This window comes from Semicossyphus pulcher, unplaced genomic scaffold (assembly GCF_022749685.1).
Source record: "Semicossyphus pulcher isolate SPU_LCO1_2020_fin unplaced genomic scaffold, fSemPul1.0.p SCAF_18, whole genome shotgun sequence".
NCBI lineage: Eukaryota > Metazoa > Chordata > Actinopteri > Labriformes > Labridae > Semicossyphus > Semicossyphus pulcher.
In genome coordinates this window covers 25,217,501-25,240,000 of record NW_027211691.1, presented here as the reverse complement: position 1 = coordinate 25,240,000, position 22,500 = coordinate 25,217,501, and the positions used below count along the sequence as shown (strand labels likewise).

General features: G+C 45.6%; 1 protein-coding gene across 1 annotated transcript in view; it reads left to right on the top strand.

The window, feature by feature from the left end:
- The window catches only part of LOC138595705 (sodium channel protein type 3 subunit alpha-like), a 153,263-nt gene that overhangs the window by 102,523 nt on the left and 28,240 nt on the right, over nucleotides 1-22,500 (top strand). The window contains exon 22 of the mRNA XM_069667072.1: nucleotides 13,827-13,950. Within this exon, the coding sequence (XP_069523173.1) occupies nucleotides 13,827-13,950 (124 nt within the window). The remainder of the gene's footprint in view (nucleotides 1-13,826; nucleotides 13,951-22,500) is intronic.

The following is a 22,500-nucleotide window of genomic DNA, read 5'->3' as shown; positions in this document are numbered from 1 at the left end:
GTGAGTGTGCGTACACACCTGTGCTGACTCAGTTCATCATCACCCCTCCTCTTTAATCATGTTGTGCACCTGTTCTCTCTCTCACTACGGCCCTCTATCACAGTGTTTTCTGAACTTTGGGTCGGGACCCTGAACGTCTCACAGGATGAATCTGAGGTGTTCTGACATGATGAGAATCAATAACATGTTCCCGTCTCTCTGATGCTCTCTACTCACACTCTTTGTGTGTAGAAAACATCATGTTTAACTCCACCTGAACGCGATCTTTAAAATCAGCCAAAGAGAAAATCAGTTTTCACCGTGTTTTATCTGCATGTACGTTAGATTTTAAACCATAAACGTGATGCACGGGGCGAGAGGGGCACCTTTACTGAAGCTCAGGGTCACAGACAGCTGCAGGATTTGAGTTGGGATTAAAAACTTGTGTTAGTATAAAATAAAATAGATGTGATACCGTATGATAAGACATCATAAACGGTTAGATGAGTTGGGAGATGTTGTTGCATCCAACCTGATCAACAGTTGTAGCAGCCAACCAATTGCTGCAACTTTTCTGCAAATTTGACCGATCATCCTGTCTCCCTCACACGCATGAAGTCGTTTATGTCACCAAAGTCACTTCTTTGATCTTCCAGTATCCCTGAGGTCTGCGATGTTCTATAAACTGAGGGCGTCTTTTACTGTAGTAGCTACGTGGTACAGATGTGTGTGTCAGCGCTCATGTGCCAGTGAGATAATAATCCCCCTCTCATATCAATTGTTTTATTCTGACGCAGCCGCCTAAATAACGAGTAGAACAGAGTGAATGTAAAAAGAGAGATAAGTAGATTCACCTTTGCACATATGGACAGCATTGAATGTGCACGTGCAGGGTGAAATAAGCATTTCATTAAACTCCATGGACTGAAGGGACAGGAAGTAAGGAGGCATGTTATCAGCATCAGCAGATATGTCATTTTCCTGCTGATATTTTTGCGGCGATAAAACAACGCTTTAATTCTGCGTGAACACTCGATGATTCCCTAACAAAGTTTGACGTAATGCTACGACGTTAAATCAGCAAAAGTGTGCGCGCTGCCTGCACAAAGTTCTCAACAATATACACATAAAAGAAACTCAGAAAAATCAGAAACTCGAGCTGATGAACAAGTTAAACATTCACAGCTCTTAACTAGCTAACAGTTAGCTCCCATTCTCCTCATTTTACCGACTTAACATCAAACACACCGAAAATACACTCGCGGCCAAAGCCGACGCTAACAGAGAGGAACATAAACATCAGAGCAAAACTAGCTCACATATTCACGGACGCACACACGATAAAAAGAGTCCGTCTGCGATCACTGATGTCTCCGTAGTAGGTGCAGCAAACAAGTCCGGGCATGTCTCCCTCACTGCCGTGTTTCGGGGGGATGCTGCATTCAGGTGCGCTCAGAAATGTGACCTTTTGTACAACGCCTCTTCGGTCAAGCATGAAGAAGGGTGCACGATGTCTGCGGTGTGGCAGTTTTTGGCCACTACAATAAGAGCAGGCATGATATCAATCCCACTACAGGGGAGACTTGATGTTCTCTGCAGTTAGGTGGATAAAAAACATGAGCCTAATATATCGGTATCGAAATCGGCAAAAAGGGTTGGAAAATATCGGCATATCGGATATTGGCAAAATATCGTGCATCCCATAAAATCATCACAACTCGCATTGCAACAAAGCTGCAGACACTTTGGCAGCAACAATCACAGAAAACGCTGCAAAATCCTGGAGGGCCTTAAACCTGCTTGTATCTCCTGCTTCATGGACCCGACCCGTCACAGACGTCTGGTCTCCTCCTCTCTGTATGCTAACGGTCCGGTCTGTAATGTCTCAGGGTAAAATAAGTTGTAAGACATATTTTTATAAATGATCAGCTCGCATCAGGTCCACTACTTTGTGTCATGTTTGAGCTTTAAAGACCTCAAACCATTTTAAATGTTTGTAGCAAAGTCAGTTCAGAGTAAAAGCAAAGTTAGAGACGAGACGTGAAAGCTGAAGGAGCCTGAAGTTCTTCCAGGTCACCAAACAGAACAGCTCTAACTACGATCCATCGAGACGAGAACAATCCCTTTCAAACACAAATCTTTCTCTGTTAGAAGGGGGCGCAGGTGACAAGGTCACAAACTCACCTGCTCCTTTCTCTGTGTTCGATATTTGACTCTGTTTTCATTCAGTAATGTGTAAGAAGAAGAGGCTCCTTCCGCTCTGTTCTAGCTTCAGTCTCGCTCTGTGTGTTCGCATGCTGCGGGAGCCAGTTAGCCATGAGGTGATACATGCAAATGCAGTGAGAGCTGCACAACACACACACACACACACACACACACATGCACACACACACACACATGCACAGAAACACACGTTGACCTGATGTGAAAGGGCAGCGTAAATAGAACAAAACTCTGGAGCATATTTTTCCCCCCAAAACGGCTGTTGTCGAGTGAGAGCAAGAGTGTGTGTGTGTGTGTGCGCGCGCCTGTGTGTGTTTGAAAGAGAGAGCGAGACAGATAGATGAGAGTGTAGTGGGGGGGTCAGGACAACAGGAAGTGAGCGAGAGACAGAGAGGGGGAGTCAGAGAGCATCACTGCTTTCACAACTCTTTAGCATCAAGCTATGTTTCCAGGGTGTGTGTGTGTGTGTGTGTGTGTGTGTGTGTGTGTGTGTGTGTGTGTGTGTGTGTGTGTGTGTGTGCGTGCGTGTGATGCAGCCAGGCTGTTTTCTGTCTCTCCCTCTCTAACATCTCGACTTTATCTCCTCTGCTCTTAATCGAGTTGAACGTTCGACATAGAAAAGGAGAGAGAGGCGAGGCCTCGTGTTGAGCCGTGTGTTCTGTAAGATCTCTGCTCTCTGATTCTTCTCCTGCGATGCTCCAGACACTGTTGGAAACCTGTTGGGAAGTGTTCCCCTGACATGACTTGGAACGTTCCTCCTCTTCTCTGTCACTCGGGAACAGCAGCAGCCCCATTTGTCCACAGAGCTGTCAATCATGAGGCCACACCCCCTTAGCATCAAATAACTAATTAAAAATAAATTTGTCACAAAAATGAACACTTGGACATAAATCAGCATGATAAGAACTAACTATAATGACAGAAACCATGTTTGAGAAAAATGTATTTGACGTGTATTTTGATTTTATAGTTTGACTCATGTCCCATCTGTTAACATGGAGGAGGCGGGCTTTATGAGCTACACTGCAGCCAGTCAGCAGGGGGCGACAGAGAGGGTTTGGGGAGCCGTCATGTCGGCCATCTTTTATGTAGTCTGTGTTAAACAAACCTGAAAGACACTGGAAACAGAACCACAGCTCAAACTGGGACAGCAACACCTTTGCAACACCTCCTGTATGCTTATATTTAATGCGTGTGATTAACAGCACGCTGCAGAAACATAAAGACTGATACGTTTGAGTGTTCAAAGAAAGCAGGAGGAGATTTCTCATCACAAAACACGACTCACACACGAACAGGATCAGCAAAGAGACGTTCAGCTTTGTCCACAGGGGGCGCCAACGTCCACACAACATCAGAGATCCTCTCGGGAGATTTAAGTGGAAGAATTGTATTAATGAGTCCGGTCAAACTGAAGTTGTGTTCAGAAACTGATCCAGGATGGTTTGGAGGTTACACTGAATTTTCTCGTTACATAAGTTGAGTCTCTGTGCTCTCAGTCAGCAGCTCGGTTAAAGTACAGCTCGATCTCTTTCTGTGGTCAAGGTCGAGCTGAGTCTGCAGCTTCACCAGTGTTGTGTTTGCATGACTCGGACCTCTGATGACTCGGGCGTAACCTTTAGGACTCTAACATGATCACAGTGACTCAGACGTGACTTCAGCATTACTTCTTTTATAACTTTAAAATGACCTGAACTTCCCTCCTTGACTCAGACCGAGCCTTCTGGTCGCTGAACTCGGTTGTTTCAACTATAAATAAACTAAATAAAAAGTAAGAGTTCTTTTCTAGTCTAACTGAACCCCTCGACCAGCCCCGCCCCCTTTTCTCCTCATCCTGACCGCTGTGAAGACACGCCCCGTCCATCGCCACACTTTTGACCTTCCTGTCCTGTGTGTTCAACAGACGGGTGTTGTTCAGCGCTCACACAGCGACAGTGTCATCACGGATGAAACTCACAAATCTCAGCCTGAGGAGGAATCAACACAGACCTCAGACCTCAAGGACCGACATCTACGGCCCCGGTTATTCTTGGTTTAGGTTACATTTCTGATAGATGAGCCCCCGGTGAACAATAGAGGGGTGAAACAGAGGTAAAGGGTTCAGTAAGTCTTGAGAGGAAGAGAGGACGACAGAGAGGCAGAGCGAGGCAGCAGTGTTACCAGCAGCTCCTCATGTTGCAGCTCAGGATATCTGTTTGTTTTGCTTTGGCGCAGGACTAAACCCTCATCTTACCGACACATCAACACCGTGCTGAGCGTTATTTAAAGCCTTCTCTCTTTTCTGTGAGTGCCGCTCTGTCTCATGCTCTGCAGAGGTTTCCTCCAAGACGGTACCAGCAGTGTCGTAGAGATGTCTGTTGTTGGGTCACGTAGCTTGATGACATTGCTCAAGCCAAAAGTTAATGTTGCCCCGCCAGATGAGAGAACAAGAACAACATTAAGTTTCCTCTAGAAAGTGTTTCCTACAGGGGAAACATGATCAAGTGGCCCTAAGGGTCAAGAGAGTCAGCACCTCCCAGTCTGAGGCCGTGGTTCTCTGCAGGAAACAGTGGATTGCCTCCTCCGGGCGGGGAGAGAGTCTCTGCCTCAAGTGAAGTGAGTTTAAGTTTTTCCAGATGTTGTTCACGAATGAGGGTAACTTGGATCGTGAGATTGACTGACAGATCGGTGCAGCGTCTGCAGTAATCCGGGCGTTGTACCGGACCGTCGTGCTGAAGAGGGACCTGAAGGGTCGACCGAAAGAATGAGATCGCAGATACAAGCGGCTGAAATGAGTTTCCTCTGCAGGGTGTCTGGGCTCAGCCTTAGAGAGAGGGGAAGGAGCTCAGACATCTGGAGGGAGCTCAGGAGAAGAGCCGCTGCTCCTTCACATCCAAAGGAGCCAGTTGGAGCTGGAAAACGTTGCTGGGGAGAGGGACGTCTCTTCAGTGGCCCTTGCAGTGGAGAAAGGTGCCGTCCAGGGTGCATTTTAGTGCAGAAAACTCTCAGTTCAAGGAACCTGGTAACGCTCCTTCCAGTGGAGACCATGTGAAAAGGACCTTCCAGGAAGGAATGTGAGTGGAGAAAACACGGCTACGTGACCTTAAGGAGGCCGCTCCGGTGGAGGAAACAAGAGATGAAATGACCGCTAGGATGCTTGAGAGGTGCCCTTCCTGTCTTTGCAGTGGAGCAAATGTGATGAAGTCTCCAGGATGCCTTCTTGTGGAAAAATATCAAGTGCCCTACAGAGAGCCGTGATTTCACAGCTGTATTGGCTGACTTACATGCTAGAAAACGTAGTGCATGCTCTGGTGCCCTGCCTACGAGGATTAGCCACATTAAAGACTTCTGAGATCTCCAGAATAAAGTCGTAATTTTGGGCGATAAATCTTATTTTGAAGGGGAACAGCTCTGTGGGAAACAGGAAGTTAAACTTGCTCGTTCACCAGGTAATGAACCGACCACGGACACAGACTGTTAGCTTTAATAACTTGGCGTTAGCTAACCCCTCGCTCGTCCACGGCTCCACCCTCTCCTACAAACGTGGTCACTTCTGGCTCCAGAATCCAACATGGCGACGGCCTCATCCTGAACCTGAGGCTTCATTTCCACAGTCCAGAAACACACAGGCGACATCCGCTAGCTTTCCTGAGATTTAAGAGGTGTTTATCTTCTTCAAGCTTTAAAGAAATAGATTTAAAGTGATCAATAGAACAACAAAGTCTTCTTTATGCAGCCAGGTAGGTAGGGGCAGATAAAAGCTAAGCTAACAGCCATGCTAGCAGATGCACATTCATTCATCTCCTCTCTCGTTATCTCGACCTCTCTCCCACCTGTTTTTCTCTTTCTTTCTCTGCTATCGCCCCCTCTCTCTCTCTCCTCCACCTCTCCGTATCTCTCGCCCCATCTCTCCTCTCCTGCAGGTCTGTTGTGTGTAATTTATTTTCTGTACACAAACGTCTCACTGTAAATAGAAGCTGTTAAGCTGCTGCGGCTCTCTGTTTTAATAGACCCCGTGTTTGGTTATGTAATGATTAAATAGCTGACCTGCGCTCTAATGGCATCATGAATCACTGAACCTGGTTTTACCGTCTCATAAAGCCTGAATCGGCTGCTGGAGGCGGGCATGGTCGACATCCAAGGTCAAAGGTCAGGCCGAAGTGTTCACAGTGGCAGCTGTTAAAGTTGACCTTTGTTTATTCTTGCTGTGACTGCTCTAAACAATCACAGTGTCACATGTGCGTCAAAGCCTCACAGTCAGATCATTTAAAAGTCTCTTAAAGGCAGTGATTAGATCATTTATTGTCTGTGAGTGTTTTTAGCTTCTTATCGGTTTAGTTTTTAAATTTCAGTCAGAGACACTCAAACCAAGAGCAAGATAATGTCGGCAGGTGACTGAACCGGGAGAGCTGTTATCCCCGTCTTTTAAGCTAAGCTATGCTAAGCTAACTGACTGATGCCTTTAATTCTGAGAGCGATATTTATCTTCTCATACAACCTTTTGACTTCCAGTTTGAGAGAAGAGTTCACAAAAAGTCAAAGAAGCCTGAATCTACTTTAAAAACCAAAACTCAGCACAGTGAATCAGCCCCTCGTCGGACGATCTGCTCAGAGTGACAGTCAGGCTGCGTAAGCACCACAACGCTTGTTGTTATAATGCATCATTTACACGACGTATATGCTCCAGCTTTACACTGATCCGAAACGAAGACAAACCTTGATGACAGTGCAGAAAGAAACCAGAAAGAGCAGCTCCCTCAAAGTGAGTCCAAACCCTCTCTATCGCCCCCTGCTGGCTGGCTGCAGTATAGCTCATAAAGCCCGCCTCCTCCATGTTAACAGATGGGACATGAGTCAAACTATAAAATCAAAATACACGTCAAATACATTTTTCTCAAACATGGTTTCTGTCATTATAGTTAGTTCTTATCATGCTGATTTATGTCCAAGTGTTTATTTTTCTAACAAGTTTACTTTAATTAGTTATTTGATGCTATAAAAAGGGGGCGTGGCCTCATGATTGACAGCTCTGTGGACAAATGGGGCTCCTGCAGCGTTCTGTTCCCAAGTAGCAGAGTAGAGGAGGAACGGCGAGAGGAGACGTAACTAACGCTAACACTACAGTCATTGAACTTTCCATCAGCGTGAATATCTGCTTCAGACCGACACAAGAAGCTGTTCTGCTGTTAAACGTCTTCGGGTATAAGTGTGTGTTTGGTTAGCGGAAGTGGCTCCACCCGCCGATCTCTACTGCACAGCTCTGGCTCCAAATGATGTCACCTTCACAAGATGGCAGCGCCCGTCACGGGGATATTTTGGTGCATTAGCATGGACAGAGATGAGTTATGAAAGGGTGCTAACACTCGTCTACACTCGTCGTGTGGACCGAGCACCAAACCAGTTAAAGACCAGCTCAGACTACAGGACAGGTTCATGTCAGGTCAACATGAGACTCACACTGCTGACATTAGGTATATAGTTCACAGCCAAGACCCTGTGTGTGTGTGTGTGTGTGTGTGTGTGTGTGTGTGTGTGTGTGTGTGTGTGTGTCACTTCTGCCCCCAGACTCTTAAAAGTTTGAAGCAGACACATAGCTCGGCTCGAAACACCTGAGCTTGTGTGTCTGTGTCTTTATTTTCCTCCAGGTGTACCCTGTCCACTGCAGCTGTGTGTGTGTGTGTATGTGTGTGTGTGTGTGTGTGTGTGTCTGCCGCCCTGAAAAGGCAGCTTGTAAAACTGACTGTGAGCCCCCCGTCTCTCCTCTCGCCCCCGCAGTCTCTATCCGGCGACCTCTGACCCCTGTAGAGTTCAGGCCCTGGCTAACAGATGTACAGGTGTTGTCTGCAGAGACAGGTGGTGGGAGACAGACGCTGCAGCTCTGCTTTGATTTCTCCTGTCACCTGTCGACATCAAAACAGCTCTTTTCTCCTGCTGCTGTGATACAAACTGCAGCCCGAGCTCAAGTTACATCACAGATCCACTGTGAACAAGTCAGACTGCAGACAAGCACATTATCGGTGTTACTCTGTGAAAACACCTATCACACCAAATATTTGATACAAGCAGCGTAACACCAGAGATGAACGCCTTTAAGGAGATTGTCTTCTCACTGGAACAACTGTTGGTTCTGTGCATCAAATTACATGTTCATGGACGCACACACGAGAAAAAGAGTCCCTCAGCGATCACTGATGTCTCCGTAGTAGCTGCAGTAAACAAGTCCGGGCATGTCTCCCTCACTGCCCTGTTTCGGGGGGTTATGCTGCGTTCAGGTGCGCTCAGAAACGTGAGTGATCAGACACGTGACCTTTCGTACAACACCTCTTCCGTTAGGCGTGAAGAAGGGTGCGAGATGTCTGCTCTCTTATAGAGCATAACCTGTGTTACTGTCAGTGTAATATATTTAATTACAACATACACAGTCTGTATATGAGGATGTGAATGGATTTAGGAGCCCATGTCGCAGAGAGTCTGCACTCCTGCTGGGCAGTATTGAATTTGTCCTGCAGGCAGAAGAAGCATCCTGAGTGCCTCTTTTTGATACTCTGAAAGTTTCATAAAACAACAACAAAAGCTAAAAAACTTCTGATACGTGTGTAAAAAAAAACCTCCATCAGGCTGCTTGTGCTGCTCTGAGTTCAGCTGGAAACATGAAGCAGCAGAAAACAGAGAATTCTTGTGCAATCCTAACGCTCAGGTTACAGATAAATGACTCTGTACACTAAATAACTTGTGTTTGTGGTTCAGGTGCAGTGTGAGCTTAATTTGAACGTGTTGAAGTCGAGAGGTTGAACCATAAACCTGCTGTCAGACTGTCGATGAAATGTGTGCAGGGTTCGCTTCCCGTGTTACTCCCTGTCTGAGTTTATCTTCGCCTGATTCTCATCAGCTGTTTCAGATTAAGCACTCATCTCACAAAATTTGAAGTAGCTCTGCATATCTGCGTCTATCAATCTGTAGTTTGCCTCTCTGTCTCCTCTCGCTGCGTTGAAGATAAAATATGACTTATTTCTGCTTTTGTTGGCACAAAACGTCCGACTGCAGAGACAAAGTGAGCCGCGCGCGTCCTCGTTAGCAGCGAACATGCCGCTCCTGCTGCCTAGTGAAGACAAACAACACGACACGCTTCACTTTAGATGAGAGTGAAGGAAATGTCTGCTGTCGCTGCGGCAGCTGCAGACGGAGAACCTTCCTGACGAGAACACGAGAACATTTTCAGTCTGCTGTCTGCGTTTAGCTTCAACCTTTAAATCAGAGTTTTTAAAGGGAGGAGGGACGAAAGCAGAGTTGAGCGAAGGAATTTATGGCCACATTAGGAGTGTGAATGTGTGTGTCCTCACTTTAACCTTCGTTAATAATGTATAAAGTATGAATAGAAAACGCACAGGAACAATAAGCAGGCAGCTAAAGAGTCCTGTTTAAGTTTAGCTGCCATTAAAAACCTTAGTAGCTCGAGTTTTACCTACAGAATTTTAATAGGTATAACATCTATGTTTTTACAGCTTTTAGGTCCATAAGTACGGTGGCCGACAAGAGCAAGCACGCTGCAAAGAGCCAGTTTACATTAGAAGAACAGGCTGCAAACCCAAAAACACAGGCTAAAGTTCAAAACAGCTGCAACGACAGAAACGCGCTGCAAATAACAGAAACATGCTGCAAAAAGCCGAAACAAATGCATTAAAATGAAAAATGCTGCAAACACAGAAACAATCCAAAGTCAGAAGCTCACGAACCCAGAAAACACACGCAAAAGGGAAACACTGCAAATCCAGTCGACACAGCAGAAGTGCTCCAGGCCTGTAGGGGGCGCTCAGTAACAGCCGAGAGCAAGATCGAAATGTTGCTTCCATTAGCACAAGTTAGCTGTGCAGCTAGCAGTACTATCAGCTGATTCTGCCCGGTGCTGGGCTCTGAGCGCAGAGGTGTGTTTGTGTTCTCTCCTCAAACTGGCACAGGAACCGCCCGGTCAGGCCCGGGTGGGGGGGGGGTGGACTCACTGGGGAGTGATGGTGGAGTTTGACGACAGGGAGTAACGTTAACGTTAGCCAGGATATTTACCGTGACTCACCTGGACTCTGACACTGAGTGCTCGTTAGTAGAGTTAATTGAATCACTTTCCTGTGCTCAGACACAGCGCAGAGTCAACTCAAAGCAGCCTACCGCTAGCTGCACAGCTAACTGTGAGACAAATACCAGGTAGCTAACAGAAGCTACACTTAGCAGCGGTTACTTTAGCAAAGCTGTTGATGGTGAAGTGTGATTTCTTCGCTCAGGTTATAAAGTGGGACATCATCCAGCAGCGTCTAACATGATGAAGCCTGATAACACATTCACTGCCTCGTCTCTCTCTCTCCCATCAATAACAAAGCTGTTACACCCAGCGCCCCCTACAGGCCTGGAGCACTTCCGTTGTGTTGACTGGATTTGCAGCGTTTCTGTCGCTGCATTTGTTTTGGACGCCTGCGTGTGTTATTGAATTTGCAGCCTGTTTCTTCCCATGTGAACCCTTTGGACCGGTGCAGTGGGATTGCCCTCGTCACAAAGCGTTAATACACAAATAGCCAAATTACCAATGTGGGCAGTGGCAGACCACTTCTGTTGAGTTTATAGATTACTCACTGACCCTTATACTGCATACACCTGGCTATAACATGCCAGCAGCTCCACCTCTGTGTTAGCTTAAGTTATATTACACATGTTTCATTCATATTGAGAATCTTCTGATAATTAAGGGAATAGATTTGAAGCTCTTAAAAAGAGTTCATGAAAGTGATCTGATGACGCGGCTTGTGCCTCAGCAGGCGTTAAACGTGCCGCTCTCTGGCTGCACAATAGAAACAGCTTATGAGTAGAAATACATTTAAACTCCTCATTATGGACGTCAACTGTCAGGAGGTTACTGCCCAAGGCTGCCGCATGTGTGTGTGTGCGTGTGTTACATTATCCAGGTTATGTGTGTATCCCTTTCACGTGTAGGTGTGTGTCAGAGATTAGGTGTGTATTCATGTCCGTTTGCCCTCACCTTTGCGTGTGTGTGTGTCCAAGGCTGGCATTCGTCACAGCCGCCTCTCTCTGTTCCCAGACTCTGAATGTATTCATGAGTTAGCTGTTGACTCAGGTTGGTTCACCTGTCCACACACACACACACACACACACACACACACACAGACACATACAGTACACACACACGCACCCCTGCTGTGTCTTTGTCCAGATATTTAACACAACTTGCCAAATTTCCCTCCACAGCCTCAGCAGAAACGCTGCCTCCCATCCCTCCATCTCCCTCGTCCCTTTGTAAAGTTAAACTCCCATGATGCTTAGCAAACAGGCACGATTGAAGTCTGTGTGGATGGGGGGTACGAGGGGGGATTTCCTGACGTCTAGTTTTGCCCAGATCTCAGAGTCAAAGTGAACAGACGGCAGATTTCCTGGCGGAGGGAGGAAGGTTTGGAAGGTGAAGCCTCTCTGTTTTCTCCGCCAGGATTCCTGCCAGTTATGTAACATCAGATGTGACTCATTCAGCCCCGACCGTAGCAAAATGATGCTGATGATCACACAAACACACACTATACTTTACTCAGATAAAGCTGGAGCTGCACGTGAACTCGTACTGCTACTACAGCTGCCACAAATTAACTTCACGTACTGTATCTGGTGCTTGTGCTCCATGCGGCTCCTTTATTGTCCAATAAATAAAAACACATCAGTGGCCTTAACGGAGTTTATTTTGGAGACTATCCTTAGACAACACCAAATACACCTCTATAACTTTAGAGTAATGTCATCTGTTTTTGTCTTATTGAGAAAAACATCTAGTGGGCTCGTGAAAGACGTCTGAAGGAGCAAAAGCAAAGCTGTGTGACTCAGAGGGAGGGCGTCGCGGGTTTGATGTGGTGTCACTTCTACCAAAGACATCACCTTAAATCAGAGCTCACGCATCTCTAAACCTGCGCCTGTTTTAGTCACATATTTAAGGGTCTAATTGACGAATAAGTGCAACAAGTTTCTGAATATCTCGGGTGGGTTGCTTCAGTGTTTTTACCTCACAGAACACAGGAGTTAGTTTTTTGTGTGTTACAGAAATACCGTGTTGGATCTGAGCTAACCGTTAGAAACAGCAAAGTCACACAATAACACAAACGCACTCACTGATTGAGGCAGCTGTAGTCCGGTGGCTTTGAAGAGAGCGATTTTAAGAACAATCCGAGCCTGTCAGTGGCAAAAACAAACACTTTGGGGGGAATTCACTAAAGGATTGTGCGGCTTTTGCGCCCGACCTGTGCAAATGACACCAAAAGATTCAGAGGGTCGAATGCGCTGCAGAGCTGCGTCTCGGTGCCGTTTGCGCGTATTTAAATGGGTCATTATTCAAAGATTTGGGGCAAATTTAGCCCCTTATTATGCAAAAGCCTCGTGGTGAAGTGTCTGATTCACAAACAGCCGCACTAACAGCAGCGCGCAGTTAGAGTGAAAATATTACCGTCTGCAGAGAGCTGGAACTGCAGCACAGTGTTATAAGGGCCGTCATGCACTGAGTTTACACTGATCATGATGACAATTCACCTTTTGTGTGATCAAAACATGTGTTTGTCTGTAAAAACAGTCTGTTACTAATATTTAGTCATTATAATTATAATCAGGAGATCACTCGGCCCGGGGCTGTGCGAGGCTCATCCCCGGCACACGGGCACACTCTGTCCACATGTGTGGAGACGTCTGGAGCTGTTAGGCAGGACGGGGATTATTATCTGGACGAGCTGCTGCTGCGCGCTCGTTTAAAAAATGAAGCTGCGTTACAGACAGTGAAACGAGTAAACACCTGTCGAGTCTGGACTTTACAGTGAACTGTTAAAAGAGCTGCCCCGTCCTCTCCCTGATCACCATCGATCTGTGCACGGAGCTGAGCTCCGTCAGCGTGGAGCTCAGTTAATGCCTGAGCACCGCGCAGCAGAGCGTGGACACAGCTTCTCTCCACAATCAGACGCAAAACAAGAGCAAACTGCACGGAGCTGCGAAACTTTGTGGCCGTGTTTGTGCTTGAACATCATCAGTGAATTCCCCCCTTTAAGTGGGTGTACTGTTATCAGGCATCAGGCCCCCACATTGCAGCCATGACAGCCTGTAGTTATTTAGACCCAAAATATAAAGAAAAATAGGGCACAGGTTTGAAAATACAGTAAGTCCTGGTCGTCCCTCTCTCCTTCCCACATCTCCTGTCCACCTGTCCTTTCAAATAAGGCAAAGTCCGACAAAAAAACCTTCGAAGTCAAGGCATTTTTGTTTCTACAGTTAACCAGACTGGAACCGTAGATGGTTAACACCAGAACATATTGATCGTGTTTGAAGTCAAAAGACAAATCGATAACATCAGACTAACAGATTGTCCGGTGTGATATTTTAGGAGGCATAAACAAGAAGAAAAATCCATGAAGTAAAAAATAACAATGAGAGTGTTCTATAAATATTAAACGTCTTGATTTATTAGCCTATCAGAGGGCAGCGTGTTTAGACTAATGTGCTTCCAGTAGATCTGCTGGGATCTAAATGTGCTGTTGAGAGCTTTCCTCAGATTAATTGGATACCATTAGACGGTCAAAGAAGGGCGCTGCTTCTGATTGGTTGTTTCCGACTCTTTTATTCAGCAGAAAGACGACATCAGCCTATCAGAGGGCAGCACGGTGGACCTGAGGAAGCCTGGGGAGGAAGAGGATGAGTACTCAGAGATGGCTGAGGAGGCCATGGACCCCGACAACTGCTTCCCGGACCGTAAGCAAGTACACAAACACACACACATCCTTAAAGCTGCAGTACGGCGCTCTTGAAAAACAAGTCAGTGAGAAAGTTCCCTCAGTTTTGGACACATTGGAGACGCATCATCTGACGTCTCTCATCCCAAGTCTTCACATACCGACACTTTGTCATGACCCCCTTTGTCGTTTCGTACAGTGAGTGAAATCTCTGTAGATGCTATCAGATCTTCATATATTGTAATTATTCAGTTTCACATGGCTTCAGTGAAACATGAGCCCACCCTACCACCCGCTTGCCCCAATACTTTCATAATGAGATTAATGGTCTCTTTCTGACTAAGCCAGGTAAAACGCAAACACGTTGTTTCCTTCCTGACTCAGCCACTTCCTCCGTGGAGCGTACACATTCGTCTTCGAGAGCTAACACGCGGGTATTACAGAAACATACAGTAAGAGAGGAGGACAGGCTGGGGGAACACTGGAGTACTGTTTGCTTACCAGCAGCCGGTGAAATCCCAGGAGAGCTGATATGACGTAGTATTATTACATTGCTGGTGCTACAATGAGCTGCAAGAACAACAGAACATTTATATCAGTCGCTACGCAGATGATACACCGCTGTACGTTTACAAATCACCCAACAGATTTAGCTGTCCTTACAGGGTTGTTCAAAGTTTGATTAGATAAACTAAAACTCAGTTAGACTCGTCTAAAGTTAATCCACGGTAAGACAGAGGTGCTAATTAGCTTAGCATATGAGGAGGAGCCGCTCTGCAGGAAACATTGGCCTTAAAAAGGTGTTGTCTTTATTCCTTCCATGAGTGAGTCGTTCTGACACACAGTCTACACTCCTCTTTGGTCAGTGTCACCTTTAGTCTTGAGGAAGAGGCTGAAAGGATAACGTGCCAGTTTGACCTATTTTATTGACTTACACTCTGTTTGCTGACGTTTGAAGAGCGTTGATTTGTTTTGAAATAAAGAAAACTATTTCTATTTTTCCTTTTAATTAAAATCACGTTTTCAACATCTTTTAGCCGACAGCTTGTGCAGCCTGAGTCCACTCGAGTCCAAGTCACCAGGAGCTCCTCAAAAAGTGTCATCGAATCTTCCTTCCTCTTGTTGTTGCAGAGCTCACGCAGCTGAATGTTGGTTACATGTCAGGTACGGCAGAGGTGAAAAAACTGAGGGTTTAAAAATGAAATTCAAAAATAAAATGAGGTAAAATTCCGTCACAGAGTCTGTGCACACGAGGAGGGTTATGGTGGCATGATAGTCTTTGATGTTCAAACACAGTCTGTTAAATCTGTTGTCTTTGGTGTCGTGTGTAAAAGTGTTGGTGATTCAATTCATCATTATACAGAGCAGTTCGTCTTTGGATTAGCATGTTGTCCTCAGCCTTACAGTCAGTGAGTCGCATGATGCTTTCACCGGCCATGAGCACATCCTACCGCCCACTTGCCCCAATACTTTCATAATGAGATTAATGGTCTCGTTCTGCCTAACCCAGGTGAAACGCAAACACTTCGTTTCCTTCCTGACTCAGCCAGTTTCCTCCGAGCGCACAGAGATTTGTCTTAGACCCAGTTCAGCTCAGTGTGTCCATGGTACAGAGACAGAGGAGCGGTGATGAGGGAGTGATGGGAGGAGTTTGTGTCTGATGGATGCTGTTGAAGTAAAAGCGTCCGACTCAGGATCAAAGTTCAGCAGCAAAGAGGATTTTTTTTAAAGTCACAGTAACATCTCTGTGTTGTTATTGCCCATTTGACTTTCAGAGGTAACTTGAGGTAAAGGAAGAAAAAAACACTCGGACAGATTTAGGCCAGCCAGCTGGAAAACCCGCAGCAAAGAACAAACACAGAAAAAGCATCCCCAGCTGCCGTGACGACATGAGACTCCAAGGAGGACAAATACACGTACAGATGCACATGTCTTTCTGACCAAACTAAAATACACTCGGCTCTTCTGCAGAGTTTCACCTGGATTCTTTTATCTCTCTGCATCTGAAAGTTTACTGTCATGTCAAAGTTTTTGTTTTAATTAGAACTCGTTCACTGCAGAGAACCGTTCACTTCTTGCAGCATGCGTCTCGCCCGCGTTATGTTAGTTTCCCTGGTTATGTGGCCCCGAATGGTCTTCTCAATAAAATCATAATTGATAGTCTAACACAGCTTCAGCTTAACGTTAGCTTTCTAGTTTGCGCTTGACCAGCTGATAAATGAGCTAAACAGACACACTGACGTACCTTTGTTCGTGGGTGTTGGAGTGACGGATGAGGTTTGATGTGGGGGTCGTCGTGTCGCTTATTTTGGAAGCGCATACCTTGCAAACTGCAGTTGTTTTCTTTTTATCGTCATCCATTACACACTCCATAAATCCAACTTTAATGGTGTCTGGCGAGGCGCCCTCCATGTCTCCGGTGTTGCCTCTGCTGCGTCCTGTAGGTTGCCAGTTTGTGTTATTGTGCATGTAAAAGTTGTTGCTTTTGTTAGAACTCGTTCACTGCAGATAACTTCTTGCAGCATGCCTCACGCAGCACCTGTTGGAATCATACGTGTGTAAATGTCGATGAATAAGATAAATACGTGTGTTACGAACCGCGACGGCGCTAGAGAAACAGCTTTTGTTTTAGCCTCACATAAAGTTCCAGGTTCTCTTCCCCGCTCACCCAGAGGCCTGTTTCCTGTAAGAGGTGCTCTGTGTGAAAGCGCCTGCCAAACGGCAGATGTTGAATTAGCTTTGATTCATTTAGAAGATTGATGCGTCCATCACCACTGTCCCAACACGCCGCCGGGTTCTTCCTGATTCAGCAGAGTCCTTCGCAGCAGGCAGACGTTTGTCACCAGCTGGACTTAGATCGGCTTCTGGAGCAGCGACAGACGAGGGATGAAACATGAGCAAAACTCGTCCTTTGCTCCACAGTTTTGTCATCGGCACGTCTGTACGAGGAGGTGAGAGACGGGACGGGTTAGAGAGGAGGAGGAGGAGCAAAGAAAAAGTTAAGTAGAGGCACCAAAGGGACAGAAATATAATGAAATAAGAAAATAACAGGGAACAACTAAGGAGGCAGTTTGAAGAGGAGGACATGAGAGAAGAACATGTGAAGGAAAGAGGAGAGAAAGGGAGCAAACCAGTAGTGAGGAAGTAAAGGAAATGAGAGGATAAAGGTAGGGAAGGATTCAGTAAAAGGAGCTGAGAAAGGAGAGGTGAATGTGGACACAAAAATAAAACGTCGCTCTGAATCTGTGAAAACAAAAATAACATTCTCGACTGTGCACAAAGATGGTGCATTCATGGAGATGTTCTGCACGTCACAAGTTTAATGACCTTTACAGAATTTGATGCCAATAAAAAAGATGTTTTTGCACAGTAAATGTGGCTAAAACATTTAAAGAAGATTAAAAGAGAAGATGCAAGGAAAGGAGAGGAAGAGTTTATACTGCAGGAGGGAATAAAAGGAAGACGAGGAAATGAGGAAAGGAGGAGAGGTAAGGACAAATGTGTAAGATATGAAACAAAATATGGTGCAGATGTGTCGTCCACATTTTAAAAATAAGGATAAAAAAGGTAGAAGGAAAGATAAAAAGAAGAGCGGGAAGCAATGGAGGAAAGAAGACTGAACAACGAGACTTTAAACAAAGCTGGTATCATTGTTTCCTCTCCTCGCCGTTCACATTTTAAAAGAGAAAGATAAAACAAAGGGATGAAAAAGAAAGAGAAGGAGAAACCGAGAGGTGAAAGATAAAACAAAGGGATGAAAAAGAAAGAAGGAGAAACCGAGAGAGGTGAAAGATGAAACAAAGGGATGAAAAAGAAAGAAGGAGAAACCGAGAGAGGTGAAAGATGAAACAAAGGGATGAAAAAGAAAGAGAAGGAGAAACCGAGAGAGGTGAAAGATGAAACAAAGGGATGAAAAAGAAAGAGAAGGAGAAACCGAGAGAGGTGAAAGATAAAACAAAGGGATGAAAAAGAAAGAAGGAGAAACCGAGAGAGGTGAAAGATAAAACAAAGGGATGAAAAAGAAAGAGAAGGAGAAACCGAGAGAGGTGAAAGATAAAACAAAGGGATGAAAAAGAAAGAGAAGGAGAAACCGAGAGAGGTGAAAGATGAAACAAAGGGATAAAAAAGAAAGAGAAGGAGAAACCGAGAGAGGTGAAAGATAAAACAAAGGGATGAAAAAGAAAGAGAAGGAGAAACCGAGAGAGGTGAAAGATGAAACAAAGGGATGAAAAAGAAAGAGAAGGAGAAACCGAGAGAGGTGAAAGATGAAACAAAGGGATGAAAAAGAAAGAGAAGGAGAAACCGAGAGGTGAAAGATAAAACAAAGGGATGAAAAAGAAAGAGAAGGAGAAACCGAGAGAGGTGAAAGATAAAACAAAGGGATGAAAAAGAAAGAGAAGGAGAAACCGAGAGGTGAAAGATAAAACAAAGGGATGAAAAAGAAAGAGAAGGAGAAACCGAGAGAGGTGAAAGATAAAACAAAGGGATGAAAAAGAAAGAAGGAGAAACCGAGAGAGGTGAAAGATAAAACAAAGGGATGAAAAAGAAAGAGAAGGAGAAACCGAGAGAGGTGAAAGATGAAACAAAGGGATGAAAAAGAAAGAGAAGGAGAAACCGAGAGAGGTGAAAGATGAAACAAAGGGATGAAAAAGAAAGAGAAGGAGAAACCGAGAGGTGAAAGATAAAACAAAGGGATGAAAAAGAAAGAGAAGGAGAAACCGAGAGAGGTGAAAGATAAAACAAAGGGATGAAGAGTGGAAGATAAAGACTGAAAGAATCAAAGTGTAGAGGACAGAAAACGAGAGGCGGTGATGACGGACTTTGACCCTGCTGGTATCAACACATTTCGGGGACAGAGAACAGACTCGTCCCTCCTGCGAGCCGCCGCCTGGCTTCCCTCCTGACTCAGCTCGCGGTCCCCTCTCTCTGGACCAGTAGCACCAGTATGCTGACACAGCTCCGTGTCACTGTGTGCGCTCATGTGTGTGTGGGAGCAGTGGTTCCTGCCAGTCGGCCAGCTGCTGCAGAAGTAGGCCAGAAAAATTGACTAACAACAGCAGGCAGACACCAGCTGTGTGTGCGTGTGCGTGTGCGTGTGCGTGTGCGTGTGTGTGTGTGTTTTAAGACAAGGAATGGCCACATGGAAGTTGTAGTAAAATAGTTGCAGGAGAGTAAATATAGTACATAGCAGGAGAAGAAGGTGGAGTAATATAATAGTATTTGTAGTGTGTCTTATTATCTGCCTTGTTCATGCGTCTGTGTGGCCAGCATCTCTTACATGTCCAAACTCCATTCAGAAAACTTGTTTGCTTCTCGTCTCGCAGACAGACCTGACGAAACATGAACTCAGACTTTTTACAACCCTGCCTCCTGATGTAGTTCTCTCAGCATCCTCTCAGCCTGTTTATTGTCATTAAATCTCAGTCACATCTGTTTGTTGTGGCTTCATAGCGCTGTAGTGAGACAGATCTCAGCCCACCTGTGACTTGCTAGATACAGTGAAACTGCCACTCAGCGGAGACAGATGGACAGGCGCTCCACAGCTGAAACAGAACGCCGGTAGTTGGTGTCCATCAGAGAAATCCTGGTACTGACCCGAGCTAACAGCTCATCACACTGGGCACTGGTCAGCCTGAAGGAGCTGGAAGCAGCAGGAGAGTTCATCAGACACAGCTCAGGAGGAGGAGGGAGGTTAACCAGCTGTGTTTGGCTGCAAGTGATGTTATGAACCCCGACACGCCAGCGTTTGGTTTTCTAGCACATCTGGAAGGCGGGATACTCACAGCCTGTGTTTTACCAATAAAATAAACACAATCAGCTTTTAAAAGTTAGCTTCGCTTTTGTTGTGAACACAGAGTCAAACGGACTTACTTCTGACGTACTGAACAGGAAGTCTGATGCTCTGTAAAAAGAGATCTTATGGCTGCTGGTTGTTTGGTTCATTGAGCTGCAGTCATGCTTCTATGGGCTGCACGTCAGCGAACGTACCGTCTGTTTAACTTTTAAGTTCATCCTCCATGTCTTGTGTTGGCATCGTCAGAAAACGTGCGCTGTTTAAAAATGAAGATATGAGGTGTTTCTTCCTCACACTCACACATATATATTTTAATGTGTTTGCATTCTCCTAACTTTGTGGATTTATCTGCGTGCGTAGTTTTTGCTCCACATAGAGCTGCTGTTTTGTCTTTGAAGGATTGTGTCTCTGTGTGACTCTGTGTGTCTGTGTGTGTGTTCCTTCACGCTGTGATTACAAAGCACAAACAGCAGCGTGCCTCCCCGCTGCTCCCTCTGCCTGTCACTAAGACAGAGTGTGTGTGTCGGCCTGAATGGCGACGCTCCCCCGCCGCTAATTATTCATCACACAGGAAGAAAGGTCGGTCGGACGGGAGAAACCTCAGCGAGCCGCGCTAACGAGTCGGAGCTGCAGCGCAAAGAAACTCTTCACATGAATGAAGGTCAGCGGTCGCTTTTACCCGATACGCTGAAACCAGACAATGCTGCCTTTAGAGCGGGTTCAAAGGAGGTGTACTTAACAATGCATGCTGTAAGGGTGCGCACAGGTCCAAAAACGTACTTGACCCTGAGTTTTAAAGGAATATTCTGTTAACGTTAGAAATGCCCTTTTAGCTTTGACAACACAGATCTGGAAGAGACGATGCGTGCTAGTTTCATGTGTTTGTGTGCTGCAGAGATGGATCCAGGACATATTGGAAGGACCGTCTCATAACTGCTAATACTAGAATATTTTATGATTCTTCAGACATATTTGGAGTTTGTGAAAATAGACTAAGAAATGAACATCACGCTGTGCTGAAGAAGGTTTAAACCTAGAGATCGAGACCATAAACTCATTAGGAACATGCTCACTGAGGGAATAAATCAGGAGAGGAGGAGGAGCCTTGTCTCATAGACTTCTATACAATCACACTTGTTTTTGCAACCAGTGCAGTCGCCCCCTGCTGGACGTCAGAAAGACTGCAGGTTTAAGGCACTAAGGATTCTCAGTTGGTCCTGAAACACAGAAACAGAAAAAGGGAAACATGTTCTGTAGCTGGACTCTGAGCGACATCACTTCCTGTTGTCCTGACAGAAAGATTTACTCACTGTGACACGAACTGTTATCTACATTCACACACACACACACACACACACACACACACGTTTGCTGCAGATTCAGTGTGTCATTAACCAACATTCATGCAGAAAAATATATAAATTTTACCTCACATGCAAATATGTAATAATCCACAAGACATCCCAACATTTAAGTCTCTCACACAGACACACACACACACACACACACACACACACACACACACACACACACACACACATCTGTGCTGACAGCGGGCGTCAGATTAGCTGCCCCATTGGTCCTCTAAATGCCAACTCATTGGTTAATGTTGTGAAGCTGCACGTCACGCGATTGAGAGGGAATAAGGAGTGCGTGTGTGTGTGTGTGTGTGTGTCTGTGTGTGTGTGTGTGTGTGTGCGTGCGTGTGTGCGTGTGTGTGTCTGTGTGTGTGTGTGTCTGTGTGTGTGTGTGTGTGTGTGTGTGTGTGTGTCTGTGTCTGTGTGTGTGTGTGTGTGTGTGTGTGTGTGTGTGTGTGTGTGTGTGTGCGTGTGTGTGTGTCTCTGCCTCAGTGAGCTGTGTGCTCGCCTGCAGCAGCAGCAGCAGCAGCGGTGGTGTCTCCTGCTGCGACGTCTTGTCACTGAAAGGTCTCAGGTGTGACTCCCGCAGCAGACGGAGTTTGCTGCCGCAGTGCCCTTGAGCAGGACCCTCACTCACTCATTTAGTCACTTTTTAACTTGTATTAAGATTTTCTGAGGTTCTGGAAACGTTAACGAATCAGTAAAATGTTCCTCTCCATGTGTGTTCAGGTTTTTGTCCTGCTGTGAAAACAGGAGTTATGTAGCGTTTACAGTTTGGGTCTCTATAGCTCATTTCTCTCTTCATGACGTGTTTGTGCTGTTGGAGCCGTTTGGAGATTTGTTCATGTAAATATCAGACAGATAATCTGTGTGTGCGCTTTATTGGACGAACAGACCGTCCAACAACACTTATTGTTTTATTTAGATGTTAGCTCTGATTAGCAGCTAACTGTGTCTGTGCTCACCATCCTTCTTGTTAGCTCGTTCACTGTTTGTCATACCCTGGTTTATCTGTGGCAGCCCGCGCAGGCAGTCAGGCTGTTGTTAGCTTAGTGACGGGCAGACCGATTCTTTTTTAAGTGTCCCGGTGCGTTTCGTCCACTTGACCTGTCATAGATGTGTACGAGCAGCAGGTGAGCTACTTTCCACAAGCTCTTTCAGCTTCTTTAGTCTGATAAATAAACAACTCCCGGTCAGCTTGCATCACAAATAGAATCTCATTCTGTTGGAAACACTGTCTTTGACGAGCTAATTAGCCAGCTCATGAATTAGCCTTGACAGAAATAGCTTAACTTTGGTAGCTTAGCATTTGTTCATCCTTCCAGCTCCACCCTCTTCTCCAAACACGGTCGCTTCTGGCTCGAAAAAAAACCCAACATTGCGAGGGCCAAAATGTCGAACAGTTCACAAACCGAAG